This window comes from Propithecus coquereli, unplaced genomic scaffold, assembly GCF_000956105.1.
Source record: "Propithecus coquereli isolate 6110/MARCELLA unplaced genomic scaffold, Pcoq_1.0 Scaffold907, whole genome shotgun sequence".
NCBI classification, from domain to species: domain Eukaryota; kingdom Metazoa; phylum Chordata; class Mammalia; order Primates; family Indriidae; genus Propithecus; species Propithecus coquereli.
In genome coordinates this window covers 170,173-194,578 of record NW_012155363.1, presented here as the reverse complement: position 1 = coordinate 194,578, position 24,406 = coordinate 170,173, and the positions used below count along the sequence as shown (strand labels likewise).

At 65.5% G+C, this 24,406-nt stretch overlaps 1 protein-coding gene across 3 annotated transcripts in view; it reads left to right on the top strand.

Moving 5' to 3' along the window:
* The window catches only part of ADAMTSL2 (ADAMTS-like 2), a 31,221-nt gene extending 7,902 nt beyond the window's left edge, over nucleotides 1-23,319 (top strand). For all 3 annotated transcript variants that reach the window (XM_012664717.1, XM_012664716.1, XM_012664715.1), the window contains 12 exons: nucleotides 691-771; nucleotides 3,104-3,279; nucleotides 7,908-8,256; nucleotides 9,123-9,495; nucleotides 13,841-13,938; nucleotides 16,221-16,347; nucleotides 17,452-17,665; nucleotides 17,754-17,909; nucleotides 18,519-18,689; nucleotides 19,349-19,525; nucleotides 22,217-22,361; nucleotides 22,874-23,319. In XM_012664717.1, coding sequence (XP_012520171.1) covers nucleotides 691-771; nucleotides 3,104-3,279; nucleotides 7,908-8,256; nucleotides 9,123-9,495; nucleotides 13,841-13,938; nucleotides 16,221-16,347; nucleotides 17,452-17,665; nucleotides 17,754-17,909; nucleotides 18,519-18,689; nucleotides 19,349-19,525; nucleotides 22,217-22,361; nucleotides 22,874-22,992 — 2,186 coding nt within the window. In that variant the 3' untranslated portion in view covers nucleotides 22,993-23,319. The remainder of the gene's footprint in view (nucleotides 1-690; nucleotides 772-3,103; nucleotides 3,280-7,907; nucleotides 8,257-9,122; nucleotides 9,496-13,840; nucleotides 13,939-16,220; nucleotides 16,348-17,451; nucleotides 17,666-17,753; nucleotides 17,910-18,518; nucleotides 18,690-19,348; nucleotides 19,526-22,216; nucleotides 22,362-22,873) is intronic.
* Nucleotides 23,320-24,406: the final 1,087 nt, after the last annotated feature.

Sequence of the window (24,406 nt, the reverse complement as noted above, 5' to 3'; positions counted from 1 at the left end):
TTCTGTCTGGGGGACTTTGCGGCTGCCTCCACTTCCTTGGCGACAGCCTCTGGGCCTATCGACGTTGCCCGATACGGACCTCGGCCTGGGGCTGGCACTTAGGAAGGGCTTGGCGGAGTTGTCAGCTTCTATTTGCACTTCTGTACTTTTCATCCACGTCTTTGCGTGCGGTAAGCCTTTAAAATCAACGTGAAGTCAGGACAAGATGGGTTCGATAATAATACTAATAGCAGCAGCAAAGCACTTGTGTCGGTGGGAGCACAGAGGCTGCTGGGGCTCCAGTGATTGCCCCAGGTCTCCTGGGTGATAATGTGGCTGAGACGGACTGAAGTCTGCTGACTCCAGAAGGTTAAAGGTCCCTGTGTTCCTCAGTGTCCCCTGGGGGAGCTGGGGCAGGCACCGATGTGCCACCCATGGCCTTGGTAGGAAAGAGTGAACCTGAGCAGGTACCTGGCAGGGTGGGTCAGCCTCCGGGGCAGGACAGGGCCCAGGTGAGCCCCACACAGCTGTGAGGGGGCAGGCCGCCCTCAGACCCTGGGAGGTGGTGAGTGCCATCCGGGGCTGACTCTACAATGGAGAGGCGGTGGTGCCTTCCGGGCCTCGCGCCTTCCTTGGGATGCACCCCAGCTCAGGGCTTCGCTGTGGCCAGGGACGGGCCACCGGCTCTCACCGCCATCTGTCTGCCTCCAGGTTACTCTCTGGTGACCTATATCCCGGCCGGCGCCCGAGACATCCAGATCGTGGAGAGGAAGAAGTCGGCCGATGTGCTGGGTGGGTGAGCCGTCGGCCATGGGGCGTCGTGGGTGGTGGGGAAGGGGCGCTTGACCCTGTGTCCCCTTCAAGAAGGGACGGCCGAGCACTGTGGGCGTGGCCTGGGAGCCAGCTGTGGGAGCGGCTGCAGGGGTCGCAGGGAAGCAGATGTCACCCCCGCGGGTGGGAGGACCTTGTCCTCAGAGCTTCGGACAGCGGCGGGGTCGTGACAGCAGGTGGTGGAGCTGGGGTGCGGGAGCCGGGGTCCCTGTGGGGCGGGGAGTGAGTCTCTGGAAGTGACAGGAAGTAGGAAGTATGTGGCCACCCCAAGGTCACGAGAGACAGAGAAGCAGAAGTGGGGTCTACACGCAGGGCTGGGGGCCCCACGTTGAGGCTCTAGCCGAGGGGCGGTCTGCAGTGGGCAGGTGTGGGCCAGGTGCGGGGCGGGGTGGTGTCCTCTAACTTGAGGATCCTGGGACTATTTGCATGGTGGCCAGGGCAGTCGGGCCCCATCTTGTGGCCAACTTCTGGAAGGGCTCCATGTGGAGCTGAGCATCGGCCTGGCGCTATGCCACGTCTGCATCCCAGGAGGTGGCCTGAGGCCCCTTGGGCCATGGTGGGCAGGTGCTGACACCTGTGGCCACTCTGTGCTTGGCCCTGCCCTGTGCAGGGCAGGCTGGGGACCCAGGCTGTATGGGGACACTGTTTGCAGGTGCAGGTGTGTTTCCAAACCCCACATTCCTGGGCTCACTCCTCCCGCCTGCCTCATCTCCTCGGGCCTCAGTGCCTGCATGGGAGCCAGGCCTGGCGGCCGGACCCTGCCCCTGGGAGGGGATGCTGGGAGGGGAGAGGCTTTGCTGAAGACCCCATCCCCCACCCCCTGCCCGGAGCCCAAGGCTGGCCCTCCATGTGGGCCCTGGGGGTCAGCAGGGCTGTAGGCCTCAGGCCCCACCGCCCACCACCCTGGGAGCTGCCCCTGGCCCAAGCGGGGCGCCAGCCTCCCACCAGGCTGGCTGCCTTGTCACTGGCCTGCTGGGTGAGTGGAGAGGCTGGGAAACCCCGTGCTTCCTGAGCTGGCTGCACAGCCCCGCTCTCGAGACAGACACGTGGGAACACCAGGGACAGCTCGGAGCTCTGCGAAGGCCGCAGGAAGCAAGGCCATTGCTGTGGGGAAGCAGGTTTAGACGAGGGCCTGGGGTTCCAGCCTGGGCATATACCTGCAAGCTGCGCTGAAACAGCCAGGCCCGGGCAGCTCCCGCCTCGCAGAACCCGGGCCCTAGTTTCCGTTATCTCCAACATCGCGGCGTGCAGGACGTTTCTCCAGCAGACACCCCCCTCGCTGCGTCTGTCCGATAGTAAATCCGTTGCCCGGCTCCTCTGCTCACGTTGCATCAGGGACTTCAGAAGCTGAAGTCCTCTCCTCCCATTGGCCAGTTCCTGGAACTGGCCTTAAGGACATCCTTTGGAAGACAGTGTCCCCGAGTGCCCGCTCTGCCCCCTCCCTCCTGTCCCAGCGCTGCAGGCTCTGTCTCTGCTCACGCCCGCAGCCCCGGGAGGACGGGCACCCCAGACAATCACAGCAGCTCTGGCAGCTGCCCCAGCTGGCAGGGCTCTGCGCACACGCCTGCCTGTCCTGAGCTTCTCTTAGGGCCTGGGAGTGTCCACCCACCCATGCCCGATCAGGGACAGGGTGGCTGAGAATGTGCCAGGCCACCCTCCTGCCTGATCGGGCCCCGCAGCCAGGTCTGGGCAGCCCAGGCAGCAGGACGTGCGACTCCTTGGAGAGAACCGGGGCCGGCCAGCTCGGGTGGGCCCAGGGAGGCCTGGGTGTCCCTCAGTGCGGTGCTGCAAGAGGCCTAGAGGCCCGTCCTCCCTGTCCAGGTGGGGAAGCTGGGGGTGGTGCCTTGCCCAGGCCACACAGCGAGTCTGCACGGAGCCGGGCGGTACCTCCTGCCCATACCCGGCCCACAACTGCCGTCCGGCACGCACCTTCCACAGGTGCTGCCTCTCCTGGGCCAGGTCGGGCCACCTGGTCATGGTGCCAGCTTGTCACTTCATAGCCCTTATCCCCTTCAAAGGCAGCTGGAGGAAAGGACCAAGAGGGTCCCCAGACAGCTCTGTCCAGCCATCCAGATGCGTCCAGGTGTCTGTTTTAGGCTGAGGGAAAGAGCATTTGCACCTCTGCGGCAGTCCCCGGCCAGGACCCCGCGCCGGCTCGGGCAGACGCCGGCCCCGGCACGAGGTCTCCATCTCCAGGGTAGCAGAGGGCAGGGCTGGCCATGGTCCCCGAGGGTGCGGCGCTGGTGTCTCCCCCAGCTGCCCGGCCCTGTGACGGGCAGCTGTGCCCTCTCAGCCCTTGCAGACGAAGCCGGCTACTATTTCTTCAACGGCAACTACAAGGTGGACAGCCCCAAGAACTTCAACATCGCCGGCACTGTGGTCAAGTACCGGCGGCCCATGGACATCTACGAGACCGGCATCGAGTACATTGTGGCACAGGGGCCCACCACGCAGGGCCTGAACGTCATGGTGCGTGTGCTGTGGGGGGACCACGCAGGGCCTGGACGTCGCGGTGCGTGTGCTGGGGGGATCACGCAGGGCCTGGACGTCGCGTTGCATGTGCTTGGGGGGGACCACGCGGGGCCTGGATGTCGTGGTGCGTGTGCTGGGGGGATCACGCAGGGCCTGGACGTCGCGTTGCATGTGCTTGGGGGGGACCACGCAGGGCCTGGATGTCGCGGTGCGTGTGCTGGGGGTCAGCAGGGCCTGGACATCGCGGTGCGTGTGCTTGGGGGGGACCACGCAGGGCCTGGACGTCGCGGTGCGTGTGCTGGGGGTCAGCAGGGCCTGGACGTCGCGGTGCGTGTGCTTGGGGGGGACCACGCGGGGCCTGGACGTCGCGGTGCGTGTGCTGGGGGTCAGCAGGGCCTGGACGTCGCGGTGCGTGTGCTTGGGGGGGACCACGCGGGGCCTGGACGTCGCGGTGCGTGTGCTGGGGGTCAGCAGGGCCTGGACATCGCGGTGCGTGTGCTTGGGGGGACCACGCGGGGCCTGGACATCGCGGTGCGTGTGCTTGGGGGGACCACGCGGGGCCTGGACGTCGCGGTGCGTGTGCTGGGGGTCAGCAGGGCCTGGACATCGCGGTGCGTGTGCTTGGGGGCGACCACGCAGGGCCTGGACGTCGCGGTGCGTGTGCTGGGGGTCAGCAGGGCTGTGGGTGCTGCGCCCCCAGAATCTGTCCACGGGAGATGGCTCCTCCGGAGTCCCGGCTGGTTTCCTTCCCAGGAACCTTCAGTGAGGAGGGCCGGCGGGTGACCTGCCGCTGGTCAGGGCCGCTCATGCTTCCCCTCTTCTGCCTGTGCTGGGTCCCTTTAGCCTCAACCGGTGCCTCAGCTGGCCCCAGTGGCTCACCTGGCGAGGTGACCGTGGTCTCTGTGCCCTTCCCTGTCCCAGGCTGCTGTCCTCATCCGGTTGCCATCACAACTGGGCAGGGGTTTGCCAAGAGATGTCCCAGTGGATCCACGGGGTACCAGATCCATTCTTGGCCCCTGAGGTCCAACAGCACCATCCTCCTCCCGGTTAGGGTCCGTGCCCCTGCGGGACACCCCACCCTTTCCTTGCCGCTGGCCTCTCGGCACCAGGGCCCCACAGAGAGCAGGGGGCAGTTGTCGCTTAACCTTTGATGAAACTGTTGCTGTGTCTTCTCGCGGAAGTGTCCCTGCATGGGAACTGGGGTCTCTGGGTCCCAGCTGCTCCAGCTGCACAGATGGGGAGCACAGAGTCCCCAAGCGGTCGCTGGGAATGACAGCACTGTGCCCCTTTGCTTCCCAGCCCCACACGGTCCACCTCTTGGGACAAGCTCTCCGTCCAGGCGGTGGCTTCTGTGTGTGCTGCCTCGTGGGGCTGCCCCAGTGCATCCTGTGGGGCGTGTCGCCTCCAAGCTGGCGCCTCGTCTTCGCCCCGTCGCTCCGTCAGCCTGGTGGTTTCTGGGTGGCACAGCACACGGCTGGCCCGGTGCATCCCATAGTCACGTGCCCACTTGGCACCTTTGCCGTAAGTGGGTCCCTTTGTCCAGTGCAGCGTCACGTGGCGTCTCGTCTCAGTGGACCAAGCACTCCGTGAGTCCGTGGACGTCGGGCTGGCGGAGGCCCCCTGGGCGGGAAGGGCAACCGTATTTTTCGAGTAAGATTCGCCACTTCCGCTTCCAGGATGGGAGGGTCTGACGTGACTACCTTGCCAAGCAGGAACCGGCGCTGTCTTGGGGGCGGTGCTGCGTCACGGGCTCAGTGTCGCCGCTGGCTGGGCTTTTGCTTGTGTGACACCGTGCTGTCAGCCTGTGTGTGGTTTCCTCTTGGCCACGTGGCTGTTCCATTCACACACCCCTTGTACCATGTGGGGTGACCGATGGCAGGGGCTGACCGATGGCAGAGGCTGGCCTGTGTCAACTGGCAAAGCCACGCTCTCGTACGTGGCTGTTCGGGGCCCGGCGTGGTGGACGCTCCCTGGCAGGCATGGCCAAGCGGTGCGGAGACCTGCGCGTTTCCTGCCCCTCCCCGTCCCCGCACGACAGCCTCCCCAGCGCCCGCTGCCCAGGCTCCTCCTCTGCCCACGCGGGCTCCGACCGCTCGGCCAGGCCAGGTGCCACTGCCCGCGGTTCGGTGCCCGTTCCTATCTCGGGCCACTCTGCTGTCCCTGCAAACTGGGCGATCCCATCGTGCACTGCCTGAAGCCCCTGGGAGGGACTTTCTTCCACCGCCGTCTGTCAAGGCCACCCCTGCACGGGGTGTTGGGGACGCAGACCCCATTTCCAGCCTGCACACCGAGCCCCCCCATCCGAGCCAGGTCCGACCACTTTTCTCCGCTCACCGCACCGCAAGGGCAGCGTGAGCTGAGCGGGGCGGGCTCCGGCGTCCCGGACGGTGGGAGTCTAAATGCTGGCTGATGCCGCTTTCTCGTGTGCCCGGCGCTGACCATGTCTATTCCTGGGGGGACCCTTCCGTCTTGTGCTGGATCGCAGCTGGGCCTCCCCACCGCGTGACTTTGTGGGGCTGAAAGCTCCGGCCGTGTGGCTCATGCGATGGCCTGAAGCAGAGTTCTGGCTCCCCCAGGGCCTGTGGCCAGAAGCTCGTTCCCAAAGGCTGCGTGTCTGTCTGCCGCGGGCGGCCTCGCCCCAGAGCCACGGGGTCCGCGTTGTGCTTTTCCTAGTGAGGCTTTCCAGAAACTCCATAGGACATCTCTCCCCACCACAGATGTCCCTGTCCCTGTAGGACCTGCCAGGCCGTATGGCCCGGTGGCAGGCTGCTCACGGCACGGCCTGGGCCTGCGGCAGAGCCCGTCTACTCAGTCCCACTCAGAGTGGGCAACTTCCTACGAATATATCACCCGGTGTGCGGACTGAACCGATATTCCCGGCGCGGAGCAGGCTGTCCCAGAATTCTGCATGGTGGAGGGTATGAAATGCAACAGTTTTCCTCTCAGGGGGTGTCCTGGCACACCCCAGATCCCTGGAGCCTGGCGTTGTCACCGATGTGGGGGCACCGAGTCTGCAGAGGGTTGACTCGGATCCTTTAAGACACACGTGCTTTCCCAAGGCCGCCAGCGCCACGTCCCGCTCAGCTGCCCGACCACCACGCTGCCGGCACTGTGGACGACGTGATGTGCTCGGGGCGGCCCAACCCCTTTGTGCTGTGTTGTCGCTGGGAGTGGGGGCTGTCGTAGCCCTGGGTCAAAGCCCCCGTGTGTGCCGTTGCCGCCCACCCTGTGCAAACAAAAATCGCTCTGCCCTTCCTCCTGAGGGGGAGGGAAGAGAACGTGTTTTCCAGACCAGTGGCCGCCCAGGACCAGCCTGGGGCCAGGCCGGTCTGCTCTGGAGGAGGCGCAGGTGCCTCTGTGGGGTTGAGGGTGCAGGACTCTGCTGCGCTCTGACGGCAGAACCGAGGTCTGTCTCGCTACTGTGGGCGCCAAAGTGCTGCATCAAGCGCGGGATCCGATGGGCTCGCGCCCTGCGTCAGGCCGGCCCTCGCTTCCTCCGAGCTTCTGCGAGCCCCCTAGTAGCACGTGAGCCACTTCTCCCAAAGTTCTCGTGATGCGCGAATCCCCCACCGTTCCGGTCGGTGGCCGGGGTGCCGTGGTGTGTGGTCCCTTCTCCCCCAGGACTGAGACGTGACTTCAGCCTGAGCTATTGGTCTGGTAGCCAGGTGAGGAGAGTGGGATGGGTCCAGAGGGGCCCAGGGGGTCGTGGGGCAGAGGTCTCCGCAGGAGGAGTGCCGGCTATACCAGGGAGGAAGAGGCTACATTTTTAGGCCCGGAAGATTCAAAGGAATCAGAGATTTGAAAATTTTCAAGCGTATTCACTCAGATCCCCACATCCCAAGTCTCAGGGTTCCAGCTGGCTAGACTCCAACCTCCCTGGTTCTCCGCCCTCCACTGTAGCACACGACAGCACATGACCGCGGCCCAGCCGGCAAGGGTGGTTAGGTGGGGGCTCCTCCCCCAGCCCTCGGTGTGGCTCCGCAGTCCCTTATGACTTTCTAACCCCTACCCCTGTCCCCAGCCGACTCTCAAACCCTGGAGCTGTTACGCCAATAGTGCATTTCCTCCGCCGGTGTCAGCTCCCCGTTCCCCACTGGTGACCTTTTCCTCGGTGCCCCATGGTGGGCTCCCACCCCCCTGCCGGCAGGTGGCCCTGCTCCTCCAAAACCCCATCCTAGAGTCCTCGTCCTAGGCCCCCCCTGCTGACACCACTGTGCTTGGCTGGAGTCTCTGGAAGAAGACGGAAGACGCTCCCGGGGAGGGGCTGCAGGGGTCTGCCTCGGCCCACCCCGCGGGGACCGCTGGAGCTGGGCGACCTTCCGCTTGTCCCAGCTGAGGCGGGGCCTGGGTCTTTGCCCACCCCCACTGGCCTGCTGGGGGGTGGGTCTGGCTCGGAGGGTGGTGGGAGGGAGACCCCGTTATTACGTTGTTACGTGGGATTTCTGGCACGTGGCGAGAATCGAATGCTGGTGGTTACTCAGATAACACCCGCTCCACGCAGTGTGTCCCCACATTCCTGCCCCAGGCTGGGTGTGGCCTTGGGCGAGGGACACGGTGCGCCACAGCCGCTCGAGGGGCTGGGGAGAGTGGGGAGGGGCCGGGATCCCACTCTCCTGCCTCCCCAGGTGTGGAACCAGAATGGCAAGAGCCCCTCCATCACCTTCGAGTACACGCTGCTGCAGCCGCCGCACGCGCACCGCATCCCGCCCGTGTACTACGGCTTCCCCGAGCCCGGCTCCGACAGCGCCGAGAGCCAGGAGCTGGACGGGGCCGGGCCTCTGGGCTTCGTGCCTCACAATGGCTCGCTCTACAGCCAGGCCTCCTCGGAGCGGCTGGGCCTGGACAACCGGCTGTTTGGCCACCCGGGCCTGGAGCTGGAGCTGGGCCTGAGCAAGGGCCAGGAGACCAACGAGGTGTGCGAACAGCCCGGCGGCGCGGCCTGCGAGGCGCCAGCCAGGCCCAAGGGCTTCCGAGGTACCCAGGAGGGAGTGGGGTCTCTGGGGACGGGGCCCTGGGGAAGGGTCTTCAGGCCCTCTCTGGTCTGCAGAGGTTAACAGGGGCCAGGAACCGCAGACCCACCCCAGGCAGGCACAGGGCTGAGGACTCGGGGTCTGTCCGTACCTACAGGCCTTCTCTGTGGCAGATGTGATTGTCCCCACTGGACAGGTGGGGACACTGAGGCTTAGATGGCAGGAGTGACTTGCCCAAGTCACACGTCCCCTAGGGAGGATGGCCTGAGCCCATGGGCTGCATCCGTGCTCACTTGTCCTGTGTCTGTGTGTCCCCGCGTGTCCTCTCTTCTGATAAGGATGCCAGTCTTTGAATTTAGGGCCCACCCCAAATCCATGACAATTTCATCTGAAGATTCTTAGCTGATCACAGCTACAAGGACCCTATTTCCAAATAAGGTCACGTTCTATTTGTATGATGTGTGGGTACCAGCGCAATTTCGTTACGCGCACAGATTGCGTCGTGGTGAAGTCAGGGCTTTCGGGGTGTCCATCCCCCAGATACATGTGCTGTGTCTCGTCATCCACCCTGTCCCGCCACCCTCCCAATCTCCATCGGTCCATCGTGCCTCTGAGACGTGCACACACAAAGGGTCCTATCCCAAGATGCCCACTGCAGATGGTGACTGTCCCCTCGCAGGACACTGTCCAGGCCCCCACGTGGGGAATCTCGGCCAAACCGTGTCCTTTAGTTGGGCAGAAACCTGCCTTCTGGGGGCTTCCCAGTCCAGCCGCTTGACTTCAGCCCCGCCTGTCCAGGTCCCTCCCCCGGGCAGCCCTGGCCCCCAGGCGTGGGAGGCTTGGGGTTGAGCCGCCTGTCTCCCTCTGTAGACCGCAACACCACCGGGACCGCTCTCGCGGGGGACAAGGATGACCGAGAGGCTGACGCCCGTCTCGCCTCCCAGGAGTTCCTCTCGGCCAACGCCATCTCCGACCAGCTCCTGGGCGCGGGCTCCGACTCCAAAGAGCTCTCCCTCAACGAGACGGTGAACAGCATCTTTGCACAGGGTGCCCCGCGGAGCTCCCTGGCCGAGAGCCTCCCCGTTGACTACGAGGACCCTGAGGAAGCCGGCGCCTACCTGCTCAACGGGTCCTACCTGGAGCTGAGCAGCGACAGGGCCACCAACGCCTCCTCCGAGGCGCCCGTCCCCAGCGTCAGCGCCAGCCTCCCCACCTCAGCTGGGAACAGGACTCACAAGGCCAGGTAGGCGGCACAGGTAGACCCCCAGCCCCGTCCAGGGCCCTGTGGGGTGGCCGGTGCCAAGGCCCAGGGGGCAGTGAGGCCAGGCTGCAGGGTCTGGCCGGGAGGGCGGGGACCTGGAGGTAAGAGAGGGAGGGCCACTCCCCCGCAGGGCCCCACCTGCCGCCCGGTGGATCTGAGCACGAGGCCAGAGGCTGCAGCACGTCTGCCCCTGGCGTTAGGTCCACGGGTCACGGCCCGTGCGGAGCTGCTGCCTGGGCAGGAAGCCAACAGTGCCGAGCACCCTGCAAGAGCCAGGGACGGGGCTCAGCAGTTTACATGCGTGCAAACGTGATCGTCACCACTGCCTTAGCGGGGCTCAGGGAGGGCGCACGAGGTACTCGAGGTCACAGAGCCGAGGACTTGGGGCCCCTGGCTGTGCGGCAGGACGCGGGTGCCCAGGCCACCCTCAGGTGCAGAGCGGGCCAGTGCCAGCCTCCACCACAGGCAGAGAGAAGGTGGAGCAGGACCCAGGGGCTCCTCACCCAGAGGCCAGACCCCAGTCAGGGACTGAGGACAAGACTGGCTGTAGCTGACACCAGCCGTGAGAGTCCACCTGGGGCCAGGCCCCCAGAGCCGAGGCCGCAGCTGGGGACGCCTGGGCAGTCACAGCCAGGCCTGGAGGGGCCCAAGGTCAGGAGCCTCCCTGGGTCAGGCGCCCGCTGGGAGCAGGGTGGCCCCACTGTGTCCCCCGCGGAGGTCCCTGGCGATAAGCCCCCTGGACAGAGGGTGGCCACCTTGCCAGTCCCTGCTCTTCTCCCCAGCAGCTCAAATGGGCCGGGAGGCTGTCTCTGGTCAGACTGAGCCCGTCCCGGTCCCTGCTGGGCTGGGGGGGACTGGGGGTGGGTTGGGCCCACTGCTGTTCGCTTTTTTCTGTTTTCCGAGCACCTGCCCAAGCCCTTGACTTTAGCCCCAAGCAGGACTTCGACCCAGCCAGGCTGGGGGGCCGACGTGGGCCTCCTTAGGAGATCCGAGGTTTACTCTAGAGGTGATGTGGTTTGGGGCTACCTCTCACCCGTCTCCAGGGGACAAGAGCAGCAAAGCTGCCTCCCTGGCGAGCCTGGAGCCCAGGGGTGCCTGCCCCTTTCTCGGAGTGCTGTCTGAGGTCTCTGGCTCCCACAGGACGCCGGGGCTGTGGGGCTTGGGGCACGTCTGGGGCCACTTCCGACGTGCTCTGGGTGGACAGAGTGGAGCCTTGGAGCCCCCTCCGGCTGCCCCTCTGCCCACAAGCATGGCACCAGGCTGTCTGGTCACCCACCCTGGCACCCTCAAAGCCTCCAGAGAGGGGCCTCTCGCTGGCGTGGGGGACTCGGTAGCTGGCAGAGAGGGACAGGCTTTGCTCTGGGGGTGCAGGATGTGAGCCTGAGCGGGGAGAGCAGAGTCCGCCAGCACTTGGCTGTGTGACTGGGCGTCACTCTAGCTGTGAGCCTGGCTTCTGCACCATCAGCGCGGGTCACGCAGGGCGTGGCCCTGTGTGCCGAGTGTGACACAAGGCAGGGGGGACCCAGGGAGCTGAAGCTGGCAACATTAATGATAAATAATACATTGAGCCTTGCGGGGGCTCCCAGGACCGTGGCTTGGGTGGCACAGCCAGCTACTGGGCCTTATCAGGGGGACCAGGGCGCTCAGGGTTTGAGAATGCCGGCAGCTGACCCACTGTGTGAGAGGGACACGTCCCTGCCCTCCTCTGGGCCTCAGTTTCCCCATTTCTCAGTGCGGGGCTTGTGGGGGGGTGCCCTCGGGGCCCACTGGCTCAGATATTCAACGATGCCCAGGACGGGGGGCATGGCATGGCTTTCAGACCCTCAAGCCACGTGTTAAAGTCTCCCTGCCCCATTGCCTCGCGCCTTGGGGACAGATTGGGTTTCCAGGGCCCGTCCGGGGGCGCAGGATCGACAAAATAGGCTGTCAGCACTCGGAAAGGCCCAGCGTGGGGAGGCGCAGTGGCTCCCCCAGCCGGCTGCCATCAAAGGACGCTGCCACAGCCGCGAAGATGTTCCGCAGAGATAAAGGGCAGAGGGGACCTGCCAGGCCGAAATAGCCACGTCTCGGCCAAGCCGTCCAAACACAGGAAGTCGCGTCTGCTAGGAGAGAAGGCGGCCCAGAAAGGAAGGGCTATTTTCATCTTCCCAGAAGAGCTTCAAATAATCAAGGGAGGGGCCCTTGTCACCAGACTCAGACATCAGGAACAAGCCTCTGAGACCCAGAGTCCCCGCCTGGGGGAGGGACAGAAACAGCCGCTTTCTGTTTCGTTTGTAAACAAACACGGTCATCTCGGACCTTCTCCCGCGGGGGCTGCCTGAGCTGCATCCAGCCCGGCAGCTGGGCAGGGACCCCGTGTGGCCACAGGCGACTCGGAACATCCCAGCGACTCCGCAGCCGTCACGAGCCATGTCTAGCAGCCCTGACTCTCGCGGCTGGGGGGGCCGTCTCCTCCCTCCCACGCGGGCGAGGGAAGGGCTGGTGGTTCGGCGATTTCCTGGGTGTTTTGCTTCTTGGTGCCGCTTCCAAGAAGGGGCCTGTGAGGCGTTGCACTGTTGTGCGAATATATGCAGGGTTCTGTTCGAGAGTTGCACGTGCCATGCGCACACGCGCCGCGGCGCCGCGGAGAGTGACGTGTGGGCAGCCCCTCCAGAAATACCTTTGGTGCTTCGCATCCAGAGGGTTATTTTGAACCGGGCGGCTCTCTCGAGCCGAGGATGAGTCACGCTGCCTGCTGGCCGGGGCGTAATTAGAGAAAGATGGGGCTTCTCCGTGGCGGGTGGGGGTGGGGGGGGCGGGAGCTGGGTCCTTTCGTCCCCTTTGCTCCTGGGGAGGATTTAAAGCTGTGGAAAGCAGGGCGGGGACCTGATCAGCAAGGCTGGGTGTTTTCTGAATCAAGATTAGGGACTGGTCTCTGGGCTCCTCCTCCCCAAAACGATCTGCTCACCCGGGCTGGGTGTGCTCGCAGATGTCACCGGGGAGCTCTGCGAGTTTCCACAGCCCTTTGTTCTGACGTGACAGGGTCTTGGGACAGCCCCCATTTAAAAAGTTTCCTCTCATTTTTAAATAGGGGAGAGGGGACTTCGCTTCCCCTTGACGCCTGGAAAAGGGCCGAACAGGCTCCAGGTGCGGGAGGCCACCTGGCTTCGAGCACACAGGGAGACCAGCCCCCAGCCCGCCGGCCTCCTCCCCCGCTCTCCTCTCCCGCCGAGTTTGGGAACCACATCGGTGAAACCATTATTTAAGCCCCCGTTGGTAGATCGTTTCCTGGGTCAGAGACGTGCGTTAGGGCAACGTCCGTCCCTGAAGTTCGCCGTCGCCGGGACACTCTGGGAGGGACAAGCAAACCCAAGGGCACTTCCCCACCGACTGCTGGTCGCAAACTCCCAGTTCAGTGCCAGCCGCTGTCTCCATCGTGGAGTCAGCCAGAAAGCCTTTCGGGGTGTGGCGCCCCATGACAGACACCCTGCGCCTGACCCCCCCGGGGACAGAGTGTCCCGAGGAAAGGACCTGTGAAGGACGCTAGCTCAGGGTCGTCCTTAGCCAGCCCGGGCCACCCAGAGCACAGTGGAGCTGGCAGCACAGCCCAGTTTAACAGGGAAGGAGAAGCCTGAGGCCGCTGCTGGCTGGGCCGCTCTGGGGACAGAGCAGACGCCTGGGCCACGGGGCTGTGTCTGCTTCCCTCCTTCCCTGCTGAGTCCCAAATGCGCCTGCCAGTCGCATGTGGATGCGGAGGCTGGGCCCAGGCACACCTACTGGTTCAAAGAAGCGAACAGTCCTAACAATAGTGGCTTTGGCTGCCTGAGTTCCGGCCAAGAATCATAGCTGGTGGCTGGCCGGGACCCAGCATGCCCCCCTCCCTCCCCGGGCTGTGCAGCCATCGCAGACCTGGGCCGCCACGAGCGCCCTGGCCACGCCCTGTCTGCAGCCCAGTGGCTTCGCTTTGATCCTTGGAGGCTGAATGGCCAGTGTCCGGGCTGAGGGCGGCAGGCGAGGGCTCTGCCTTCCCAGGCCCCCTGCCGGGAGGGAAGGAGGAGCCTGCCAGCCGTGCGATAAGGCGAAGGCTGTGTGTGAGCAGGGCCTCACCACGCTGGCCCCGTGTTCTCCAACACGCTGCCCACACCCGAGGAGCTCCGGCCTCTCGGTGCAGTTGTGGAGTGGAAAACATGCCAATGTCTGCTCAGCCCTGAAGGTGCCCCCTGGGCACGTCACCCCCTTCTGCCTGAGACTGGGGGACTCGGAGGGGTAGGGACATGGCCTGGGGCTCAGGCAGGCCCCTGGTGGGCACCAGGGTTCTCACCACCTTCTCTCCCGGCCTCCTTCCCAGGCCCAGGCCCAAGGCACGCAAGCAGGGCGTGAGTCCCGCGGACATGTACCGGTGGAAGCTCTCGTCCCACGAGCCCTGCAGTGCCACCTGCACCACAGGTACTGTCGTGGGGTGCCAAGGTAGTGGGGATTGGGGCTGGGGGAGCCCCAAACTTCCCACAGGGCACTTGTCTGGTGGCTTCCTGACCCGGGGGCAGGATGTGTCGGGAGTTAGGGTGTCGGATGCGGGCACCCCAGTTCTCATGGTGCCATGGCCAGGCCCAGGCCCTGGGGGGCCACCAAGCCACCCCCAGTGACCTCGCATCTGCTGCCATTCATGTTTCATCTCACTGGGGCGCACGCCCTTTGGGTTGGAAGTGAGAGACCTAGGCGGTGAGGACTTCTGTTCGCAGCAAGCGTGGGAAGAGAGAAATAGACGCTGTGATCTGTGAGTGACCCAGGAATCAGTCAGATTCTAGGACCGGACCAGCAGGGGAGGAGTTGGGGGGCAGCGACCTACCTCCCGGTAGAGCCTAGACAGACACACACCTGCGACTGGCAGGTGTCCAGCTGGGATCTGAGCCCACGTCTGTGGGACTATGGTGTGGCCGACACCGGCACACTGAGACGTTGGCCCAGGCTCTAGGGCGGGGGCCGCGACTGCTGCCCCCTCTGGCTCTCTCCCCTGGGGGTGCCGCGAGGTTCGATGTCAACCCGGACCAGGATGCAGGGGCGGTGGTGGAGACAGCCCGAGTGCCGGCTCTGCGGCCACACTTCTACCTGGGACTTCGTGGTGTGTGTAGATGGTGCCTGGCTGCCCCTCAAAATGTAGGATGCTCTCGGCACCCTCAGCCGGCCAGGGCTTGGGACAGCCTGCATTCCCTGGCTGGTGAGGATGCCGGGCAGTGGGCTGGCCGTCTGGGCTTGACGGCAGCCCCACCCCACAGCCTGGTGCGTCTCAGGGGACGGGCCCTGAAGACGGGGAAGGAGAGAGGTGGCCCGGTGGCTGTGAGCCTCACACTCTGCTCACGCTGGCCCTGCCTCTCTCGGGCTGGAGAACGGGGTTCTTCTCCAGTTACCAGAGGCTCTGAGCAGGGCCCCGGGCGCAGGGCACGGACATGCCCATCCTGTCCCCACACCTGGCCTTCTGGAGGGGAGGACCCCCCTTGGGGACTGCAGGATGAACCCTGCTCGCACCACCTGGGCGGGGGGGTGGGGAGAGAGAGAGACAGAGGGGCACACAGGGTGGGGGGCAGAGCTTCCACCCTGTGATGGGCTCCTGCCCCCGAGTCTCCCGGGTGACCTTTGTAGAAGGTTCCGTTTCGGGGCTGAGCAAGTGAGGCCTGAAGAGCCTGAGGGTGGCCGTGTCACCCCCGGAGACGCTGAGCTGGGACTCGAACTGCAGCCTGTCTTGACCGAGGCCTGCTGTGTCCCCACTCGCCGGGGAGGCAGGATGAGCAATCACGCTCCTGGCGGGCTCTGAGTCCCCAGCCCCGAGCCCTGGGCCCCAGGCTGGTGTCTCTGAGGCCCGGAACATTCCAAGCAGGCTGGCCAGGAAGCCGCCTCCCCTCAGAGAAGGCTGGAGACTGCACAGCCCAGCTCTGGTGGGAGGGGAACCGCCATCGCGGCCCAGCCCGGCCAGTAGGGAAGGAGAAGCCCCGCGGCGGCCACTTCCCAGGCCCGGCCGTTCTGTCCGAGCTGAGGCTGGGGAGCAGGACACGCGGCCTTCAGACACGCGTCGCGAGGAAGGGGCGTGAGTGGCTGGGCCCTCCGACAGGGAAATCGATTTCCTCCTGGGGAAGTTGGCACCCACGGGAGCACTGTTCTGTGATGCCCGTCACCCGGGAAGGCCGGTCTGTCCCTCCCATGCGCGTGCGCAGACGCACAGCAGCAGCGAACCCCGGCCCCATGCAAGCAAACACATAGTGACGAATTAAGAAAGTTTGAGATGACATTTGTTAGGAACTGAGACATGCCGGAGGGCAGGGAGGGCTGCAAACCGAACACGACGTCTGAGAAGCTGCCAAGGGCTGGATGGCTCACCCCTCCCCCCACCGTCCACAGATGGTGGCTGCTTGGTGACTGAGCAGGTGGCACCTGCTGCACCTGCCTCTGCAAGGGCCAGTCTGGGCTTGCTCAAGGCCCAGGGGAGTGACAGGGGACCTGGGTGCCCAGCCTGGGCTGGAGGGGCTGGGTGGGCTGCAAAGAGAAGAGTCGGACCCTGCAGGCAGCCAGCTCAGCCCCAGAGCTGTCCCTGCCCAACTGCCCCATGAGTTGGTGACTGTCGTGACCCTCAAGCCAGGAAGCCGGGCAGGCCCTGAGAGGTCCAGTGACTTGCCGGGGGTCCCCAGGTCCTGGCTGTGAACCACGTGCCTCACAGGCCCTTCCCTGTCCTGACCCAGGGGTCATGTCAACGTACGCCATGTGCGTCCGCTACGACGGCGTTGAGGTGGACGACAGCTACTGCGACGCCCTGACCCGTCCCGAGCCCGTCCACGAGTTCTGCGCGGGGCGGGAATGCCAGCCCAGGTACCTGCCCCAGGGGCCACGGGAGGGTGCTGGTGGGGGCGAGATCTGCCTTGCCCTGCCCAGAGCGGCGGCTGGACTCAGCGTCCTGCCCCTTAGTGGTGCGCTGTGGGCAGGGCCGTGGGGGCCTGCAAGCAGGGGCACAGTAACCCGGAGTTGCAGTCAAATCTGTCACTGTGCCTCGCACGAAGTAGGTGCTCATAAATGCTTGCCACTGTAGATTTAGGAAACACTGTCAACGTCACTCTTGACTACAGTGCTGTCTTTGCCCCCCAGCCTGCTGGGCGCATCTCGGGTGTTTGTAAGCCAAAGGGGTTACCCCTGAAGCTCCATGCCGACTGGCCGTCCCTCGGATGGGGTGGAGGCCCTGGCTTTCTGGCCTCCAGGCCTCCCACCTGGCCTCGCAGGTGCAGGCTGAGCCCTGAGCACACCTCCCTAGTGACAACCAGGGTCCCCAGATGAGCCCAAGGGTGCTGGCTCCAGCGACAGGAGTCGGAGGCTGAACGCTCCTGCTCCCACAGGGCCACACTCCCTCTGTCCCTCCGGCCTGCGCCAGCCCCGCCTCATGCTCCTTGCACATTTGCTCCTTTCTGGGGAGGGCAGAAGACCCCGGCCGTCTCTGGAGCGCTGCCTGGGCCCGCCAGGGTGGTCTGGCTGGGCCTGTCCTTCCCCTCGGAGCCCCACTGGCTTGGCCCCCTTATTCCAAGTCTGTCTTCCTGGAGGACTTTGGGGTCTTGTCCACAATCCGGCCTGCTCAGGCCGAGTAGGGGTGCGGGGTCTGTGCTGGCACGCTAGCGAGGCTCCTCTCTGTTCACTGCCCCCCATCGCTCAGCCCTGTGGGGGCCGTAGCCACCGGTGTGACTCGGCGGGGCGTGAAGGTCACTAAAGTCTAAGGCACACTCAGGCGCCCTCCCCCGACCCGGCTCGGGTGCTCCCTGGAGACCACCGTGTGTCTCACAGCAGCAGCCCACGCCCTCCCGTCTGCCCGGCCTGTCGTGGTTTTGGACCACAGGGGCGGGGGGGGGCACATCATCTTCGGGGGTGTGGGGTTGTGGGGGTCCTGGCCGCAGAGTGGGGGTCACTGAAGGCCATCCCCGCCCGAGGCAGGTGGGAGACCAGCAGCTGGAGCGAGTGCTCGCGCACCTGCGGTGAGGGCTACCAGTTCCGCATCGTCCGCTGCTGGAAGATGCTGTCGCCCGGCTTCGACAGCTCCGTGTACAGCGACCTGTGTGAGGCGGCCGAGGCCGTGCGGCCCGAGGAGCGCAAGACGTGCCGGAACCCGGCCTGCGGGCCCCAGTGGGAGATGTCCGAGTGGTCGGAGGTGAGCTGCGCGGGCGCGGGGGGGGCGGGCGGCCGGGCGGCTGCAGGTCGGGCGTCGGCGTCGTGACCGTCCCTCCCCTTCCTCGCAGTGCACGGCCAAGTGTGGGGAGCGCAGCGTGGTGACCAGGGACATCCGCTGCTCGGAGGACGAGAAGCTGTGCGACCCCAACACCAGGCCTGTCGGGGAGAAGAACTGCACGGGCCCCCCCTGCGACCGCCAGTGGACTGTGTCCGACTGGGGGCCGGTGAGGGCAGGGCCAGGAGGGGCCTGTGTTGAGGGGGGAGGGGGCGTGAGGCTAGTGAGAGGGGACCCCAGCGCTCTGGTTTGATGTGCCTCGGTTTCCCTATTTTTCTGGAGCAAAGATGTGAAGGGAGAATGCCTACTGGCCTTTCTCCACTGCTGTTGTAAGAATCAAAACCTTTATCTAAAAGCAAGTGGCCACCAGCACGCTCCCTTCTATAACCTTTCCGTCTGCCTCTGCATGTCTCTCCCCAGTTTTGTCTCTCTGCATCTCTCCCTGTCTCTGTCTCTCTGCATGTCTCTCCCCACCTTTGTCTCTCCATGGCTCTCCTGTCTCTGCCTCTCATCTGGGAGAGACAGGTGCTCAGGTGTCAGCTCCGGGCACCTCTGGGTGGTGGGTGCACAGATGACCCTTTTAGGTGTGCTTTTCTTTGTGTTTTTCATTGAGCACGCATTATTTCTGTAATTAGAACAGAAAATGCTATTTAAAAAATGGTTACCGCAGCAACCGCTTCCCCACACTGGCTGGGGAGCCACTCCTCCCCCGGGGCTGCTGTCTGGGGCCCTCGTGGAGTGGCCGCCGCCTCTCACCCGCTGCCCCGCGCCCCTGCAGTGCAGCGGCAGCTGCGGGCAGGGGCGCACCATCAGGCACGTGTACTGCAAGACCAGCGACGGACGGGTGGTGCCCGAGTCCCAGTGCCAGGTGGAGACCAAGCCTCTGGCCATCCACCCCTGTGGGGACAAGAGCTGCCCCGCCCACTGGCTGGCCCAGGACTGGGAGCGGGTGAGTGTGCTGGAGCCCAAGCCCGGCTGCCTGCAGCCAAGTGGCTGGGAATGCAGATCGGGGAAAATGAGGAATTGATTGCAAATGACGGAGGCACGATTCGCTGTGAATTAATTTAACTACAAAAGGCCACACAGGTACAGAACACCTTACAATTTCCCAGATCGGAACTGGCCTTGTCTGGGCCCCCGACTTCCTGATATTTGGAAAACCAGGGCGGGGGTTGTTTAGCTGCGTGTGCTTTTGGCCTGAGCGGCCTTTTGTCAGGACCAATGTATCCTCCCTACCCAACCGTCATTGTCACCAACTTGTCATTTCAGACGACTTGCTCTCAGACAGATTGCTTTCGACCAATTGTTTGGGGCAGATCACTATTAACCAAATAATCTTAGGCCAAATTGTTTTCTGCTAAGTTGATTTTGGCCAAATTGTTGTTAGCAAATTTGTTCCAAAACAGATGGTTTTGTGCTAAATTGCTTTTGATCAAATCCATCTGGGGCCAAGTGGTTATCGAACAGAGAGTTCTCAGCCAGTTGCCATTGATCCGAGCATTTGCTCCTGATGGCCGTGGCCCACACTGTCGGCGCCAGCCGTTGTGGGCCGTGGGCCGTGCGTCTCGGCCGTCCGGCCACTGACCCGTCCCCCTGTCCCCGCCGCAGTGCAACACCACCTGTGGGCGTGGTGTGAAGAAGCGGCTGGTGCTGTGCATGGAGCTGGCCAACGGGAAGCCGCAGACGCGCAGCGGCCCCGAGTGCGGGCTCGCCAAGAAGCCCCCCGAGGAGAGCACGTGCTTCGAGAGGCCCTGCTTCAAGTGGTACACCAGCCCGTGGTCTGAGGTGAGCTCCCGCCTGGCCAGAGCGCCCATCCCGCCACGCACCTCCCCTCCAACGGCCTCTGTCGGGGCTGCCTGTCTGGGAAGCCCTCTCAGCTCCGCCAAGTTGGCGGGCGCGGGGCCACTCGCTCCGGAAACCGTCCCCGATCTCACCCTGGGCTCCCTGCAGCGCCCGTCCTGGGTGTGCTTTGGCCCAGTCGCTCTGGCCTTGAGTCGTGGCCTCCACGTTGTGCGTGTGGCTGCACGCGTGGCTGACGCGCCAGGGCAGGCAGACCCTGGGGGTCACTGGGGTCATCCAGGCTGAGTCAGACTCGGGCCTGGTCCCAGGGAGCCACAGCCAAGGCAGGGCCCCAGGGGAGGGCACAGGCCTGGCCCCTCGTGATTCCGTGGGCTCCTTAGCCCACAGACCCCGCGGCCTTCAGGATGTCGGGGGGGGGGGACAGGCTGAAGTCTCCCCTCTCTGCCGAGGGAGCAGGGCCCAAGTGGGCAGCCCAGGCCCAGCTTTTGCCCCTAGAGCGTCCTCTCTCCTCAGAGCGCCATGCGGAGGGCTCCTCTGCCCATTTCTCAGAGGAGGAGACTGAAGTTCAGAGATACCCGACCCGCTCAGGGTTCCACGGTTCCTGGGGGGAGGGACACTGGGGCCCAGGTCTGTCCGTTGTCCCAGGGGCCAAGCCCAGGTGGAGTGAGTGCTCTGCGGCGTGAAGGGAGGCCCCGACCAGCCTGCCCGGGGGCCAGGTGGGGAGCCCGAGGTGGGCAGGAGGCCTGGCTTCACCGGGCGGCCTGGCAGGCAGAGTGCAGCGGGCGGATCCGCCTCTCGGGCCCCTCCCTGTGCGGCCCTGGGGGCGTGAGCCCCCAGCCTTTCCTGCACCACAGCGGCAGGCGTGTCTGACGGCCGTAAGACACGCCCGTGTTCATAGCACGTGCCAGACACTCTGCATGGTCCCCTTGGCAGCAGTGCCGCCCGTGCCCTGCCGTCCCCACCTGGCAGGGCCGCGTGCTCCCGGGGCCACCTGGGGAGGTGCCAGGCTCCGTGAGCGCTACTGGAGAGCAAGGCTAGGGCCGCCATGGCCAGACCATGTGACCTGGGCCTCTGCCGCCTCTGGCCTCAGTTTCTTCATGCCCAGGGGACAAAACAGGGGCATCAGATGAGACTTGGAGCCCATTTGTGCACCGAGATGCTCCACAATGTGTCCAAGGCCCTGGCGCCCTGGGCCGCTGTGGCGGGTAGAGGCCAGATCCTAAAACCTAGGAGCTCAAAGGGAAGATCCCAAGAGTCTGCAAATGGGGCGAGGCTGGGGCCACAACAGTGCTGCCCCTACTCGGAATGTGGGGTCCAGGACCTCCTGCACCCACCCAGGCCCAGCGTTTGGGCCCCACCCTGTCCTCACCACACACGCCTGTGCGAGGTGACATCCTTCCGCTGTGGCCCACAAAAGGAACCCCCAGGTGAGGAGGGGCAGGCTGGGGTGCGGGGGCTCTCCGGGTAGAGCTAGGCCCACAGGAGGAGCAGGCGTCAGCCCGGAGCCAGTGGCAGAGACCCCGGCTGCTGGGAGCGCAGGTTGCCCCCTGGAACGGCCAAGCCCAGCTGGGAGGCGAGGGTGGGGGCCAGGAGCCCCGCTGAGAACTGTCCTTGGGAAGAGCGTCGGCTTCAGGTCGGGGGGGCCACTGCGGGGTGCACGTATCTCACTGGGTGCTGGGCTGGGGCAGGAGGGAGAGCCGTGAAGGGGAGGACCCCAAAAGGAAGGCCCGAGAGCTGCGACAGAGGCCCCTCTACTGCACGGTGGAGGAGGGGCTGGCACAGATGCGTGGAGGGCACGTGGGCCTCTGTCACTTTCGCCCCAGTTGGCAGCCCCCCTTCCCCTGTGGCTGTCCCCCACGGTGCTGGGGCACAGCAGTGGCTCGGCAAGTGTTTGTGCCTCTCACTACCCCACCCTGTCCACTCCCTGGGGACGGCGGGGCTGGCACCAGGGCCAGCGTGGTCTCCAGGGCACGTCCAGAGGTTCCCCGGGGCTCCTGCCAAAGGGCGACTGTCGTCTGGCCCCCAGACCGCGCCAGCTCGGGGCGGGCAGCCTTTCTGCCCAGTGGTAGTGGGTTCTCCCTGCGCCTTTGCAAACAGAACTGGAGAGGAGCCTGGCCTGGGACCCGCCACCCCACGCCTCAGGCAACTGAGGGCTTGGGTCCCAGACGTGCCTGGGTGATGTGGGGTCACTGTGTTGGGAGAGTGTGAGGGAGCCGCGCCCCTAGGATCTTGGCAGGACAGCAGGGTAGTTGGTGTCCTGGGAGGGCAGCGGGGTTTTCCAAGGGGAACATCTGGACGAGGGAGCCATGGTGGGGTGGTGGCCTTGGCAGACGCGTTTGATTGGCACACGACGAGCACTTTGCGTCACAGACCCAGCAAGCAGGAGCTGAGGGAGGAGGGGACGCCCTCACCGTGCACTGGGGAGACTGAGGCAGGCTGGGCAGGAACGAGAGTCAGTGTCTGGCCGCCTGCCTGTGCCCTCTCCTCCTGGTCGCCTACACTCGGCCCTGGAGCTGCAGGCTCTAGTTTCAGATGAGCTTCTGCACCTCCCTCGTCAGCCTGGGAGCCGGCAGGGTGGGGAAGGTCGGCGGGCAGGGTGGGGAAGGTCTCCTCCTCCTGCCCCAACCCCTGCCCCGTCCGGCGGGGGCCTGGCCCATGCCGCCCGTCTCCCCACAGTGCACCAAGACCTGCGGGGTGGGCGTGAGGATGCGGGACGTGAAGTGCTACCAGGGGACAGACATCGTCCGAGGCTGCGACCCGCTGGTGAAGCCCGTCAGCAGACAGGCCTGTGACCTGCAGCCCTGCCCCACGGAGCCCCCAGGTGAGGAGGGCTCAGCTGGCACGCCAGGCGCTGGCACATGGGGCCAGGGAGGGAGGGCTGGAGCGGGCCACCGGCCTAGGCACCTGGGAGATGGAGGAAGGTGCCGGGCCGAGGTGGGTGTGGGCGTGGCAGGCGATGGGTCCTGCTTTGGACGTGTCGCGCGGTGGGCGGGGGAGGCACCTGTGCAGTTCCTGGGGTGTTTGGACCCCTGGATGAGACCGGCAGCTCCTCCACATCCTGGCCCCTGGGGGTCGCCCCCTTGGTGCACAGATCAGATCACTTGACGGGATCTGGGACACCTCGGGGAGCAGAAGAGAGCCGGAACCGGAGCCCTGCCGGGTGGGAGGCCTGCTGCCCTGCACCTGGACACGGTGCATGGGTCCACCTGTCCACAGGGGCGCGGCCACCAGGGCCGTCCTCCGGCAGCGGAGGAGCAGAGGCGGAGGGTCCCGTGGGGTGCTCACCCCATCACCGCCTCCTGACATGCCTGCCCCTCCACGTTCCTCCCCCAGACGACAGCTGCCAGGACCAGCCGGGCACCAACTGCGCCCTGGCCATCAAGGTGAACCTGTGCGGCCACTGGTACTACAGCAAGGCGTGCTGCCACTCCTGCAGGCCCCCCCACTCCTAGGCCGGCGGCTGCAGCCCCTTGGAGACCCAGACAGAGCACCCCGCCCTAGGGCTGCTGCAGATTCGGGGGGGCCCCACAGACACCGTCCCGCAGGGCGCTTGTGCTGCGAGTGTGACACTGAGCCTCGGCTGTCGAACAGGGACACCCCACAGCCCACGGACCTGTGCGGGGGCCCCCAGCGCTCCTCCACCCCTCCCGGACAGAGCCGCCCCGCTGTGGGAACTCGCACATCTGCCCGTGTGGCTCCTGGGCTGCGGTTCCCGCTCCCTAGCCTAGCGGTCCCCAGCCAAGGGGCCCAGGCCCGAAGGCCAGCGGGGAGCGGGGGAGCCGTTTGCTCCGGGGGGGCGGGGCCTTCTCGAGGAGCCTGCAGGTGATCCCTACTGGGGAGCACCCTGGGGGGCAAGGAGGGCCCGGGCAGCCGGAGGCCGGGTGCCCTCCTTCCACAGGACCCTCTCACAGCTTGGCCTCCGCTCGGCTTCCCGTGTGCAGAGCCCGTGTGCGCGGCGGGGCCGCCACACGTCACGCCCCCGTGGGAGGCTGTTTCCACGGGCGTGTGGTTATGGACCGCGGGCTCCGCCCCCGTCGCCGTCAGTGCTGGTCTGTGTATGTTAATAAAGTGGTCGTATTTATGGCGGCATCGTGGGCTCTCTGGCTTCTGGCCCGAGGGGTGGGCGGCCTGGGGATCGGAAGCCCGAGTGTGGCTGAGCGGGTCTCTCCGGCTCGCCGAGGCCGCGGTGCAGGGCGGGCGGGCAGGGACTGTGGCACCTGCTCTGAGAGACAGCAGTCAGGAGAGCACGAAGGCGACGAGCGGGGCGCGTGGGAGCAGCACTTGTGGAACATCAGGATGTGGGGGCTGGAGTCTGCATGGAGCCGAAACCTCAAGTCCGTCATCCCTGGAGCAGGGGGCTCACCGGTGGCCTGGAGGGACGTGGCAGGAGCTGCTGCCCTCCACCCAGAGCCTGACCCAGGAGCTCCCCCTGGGGGTGTGCGGGAAGAATAGGAGGTGAGAGGTGACAGAGGCCCACCACTGCGTCCTGGGCCTCCCGGGGGCTCCGGACCTGGCCTCGCAGCTCGGAGCTGCTGTTCCGGCCGATCCCGCAGCAGGAGTGGCTCTTCCCAGGCCAGAGGGTGGGAAGAATGTAAACAGGAGGAACCAACAGCAGGCACAGAGCCTCGTGGAGGATGCAGTGGAGGGAGGATGTGGCACACCCGCCACGGGACAGCAAGTCCGTCCTGGGCCGAGCACGGCACAGGAAGTGTCCCCTTTGGGCACCGGCAGCAGGGAGGCGATGGCCACCACGTCGCTTCCTGACTGGGACCGGAGCGGGGTCCATCACACAGTTTTAGAAGGACGGCTTCCGAAGGACTTGGGGCTTTGGGGAAACTGAGGCAGCAGCCCCCCCCCCCCAGAAGT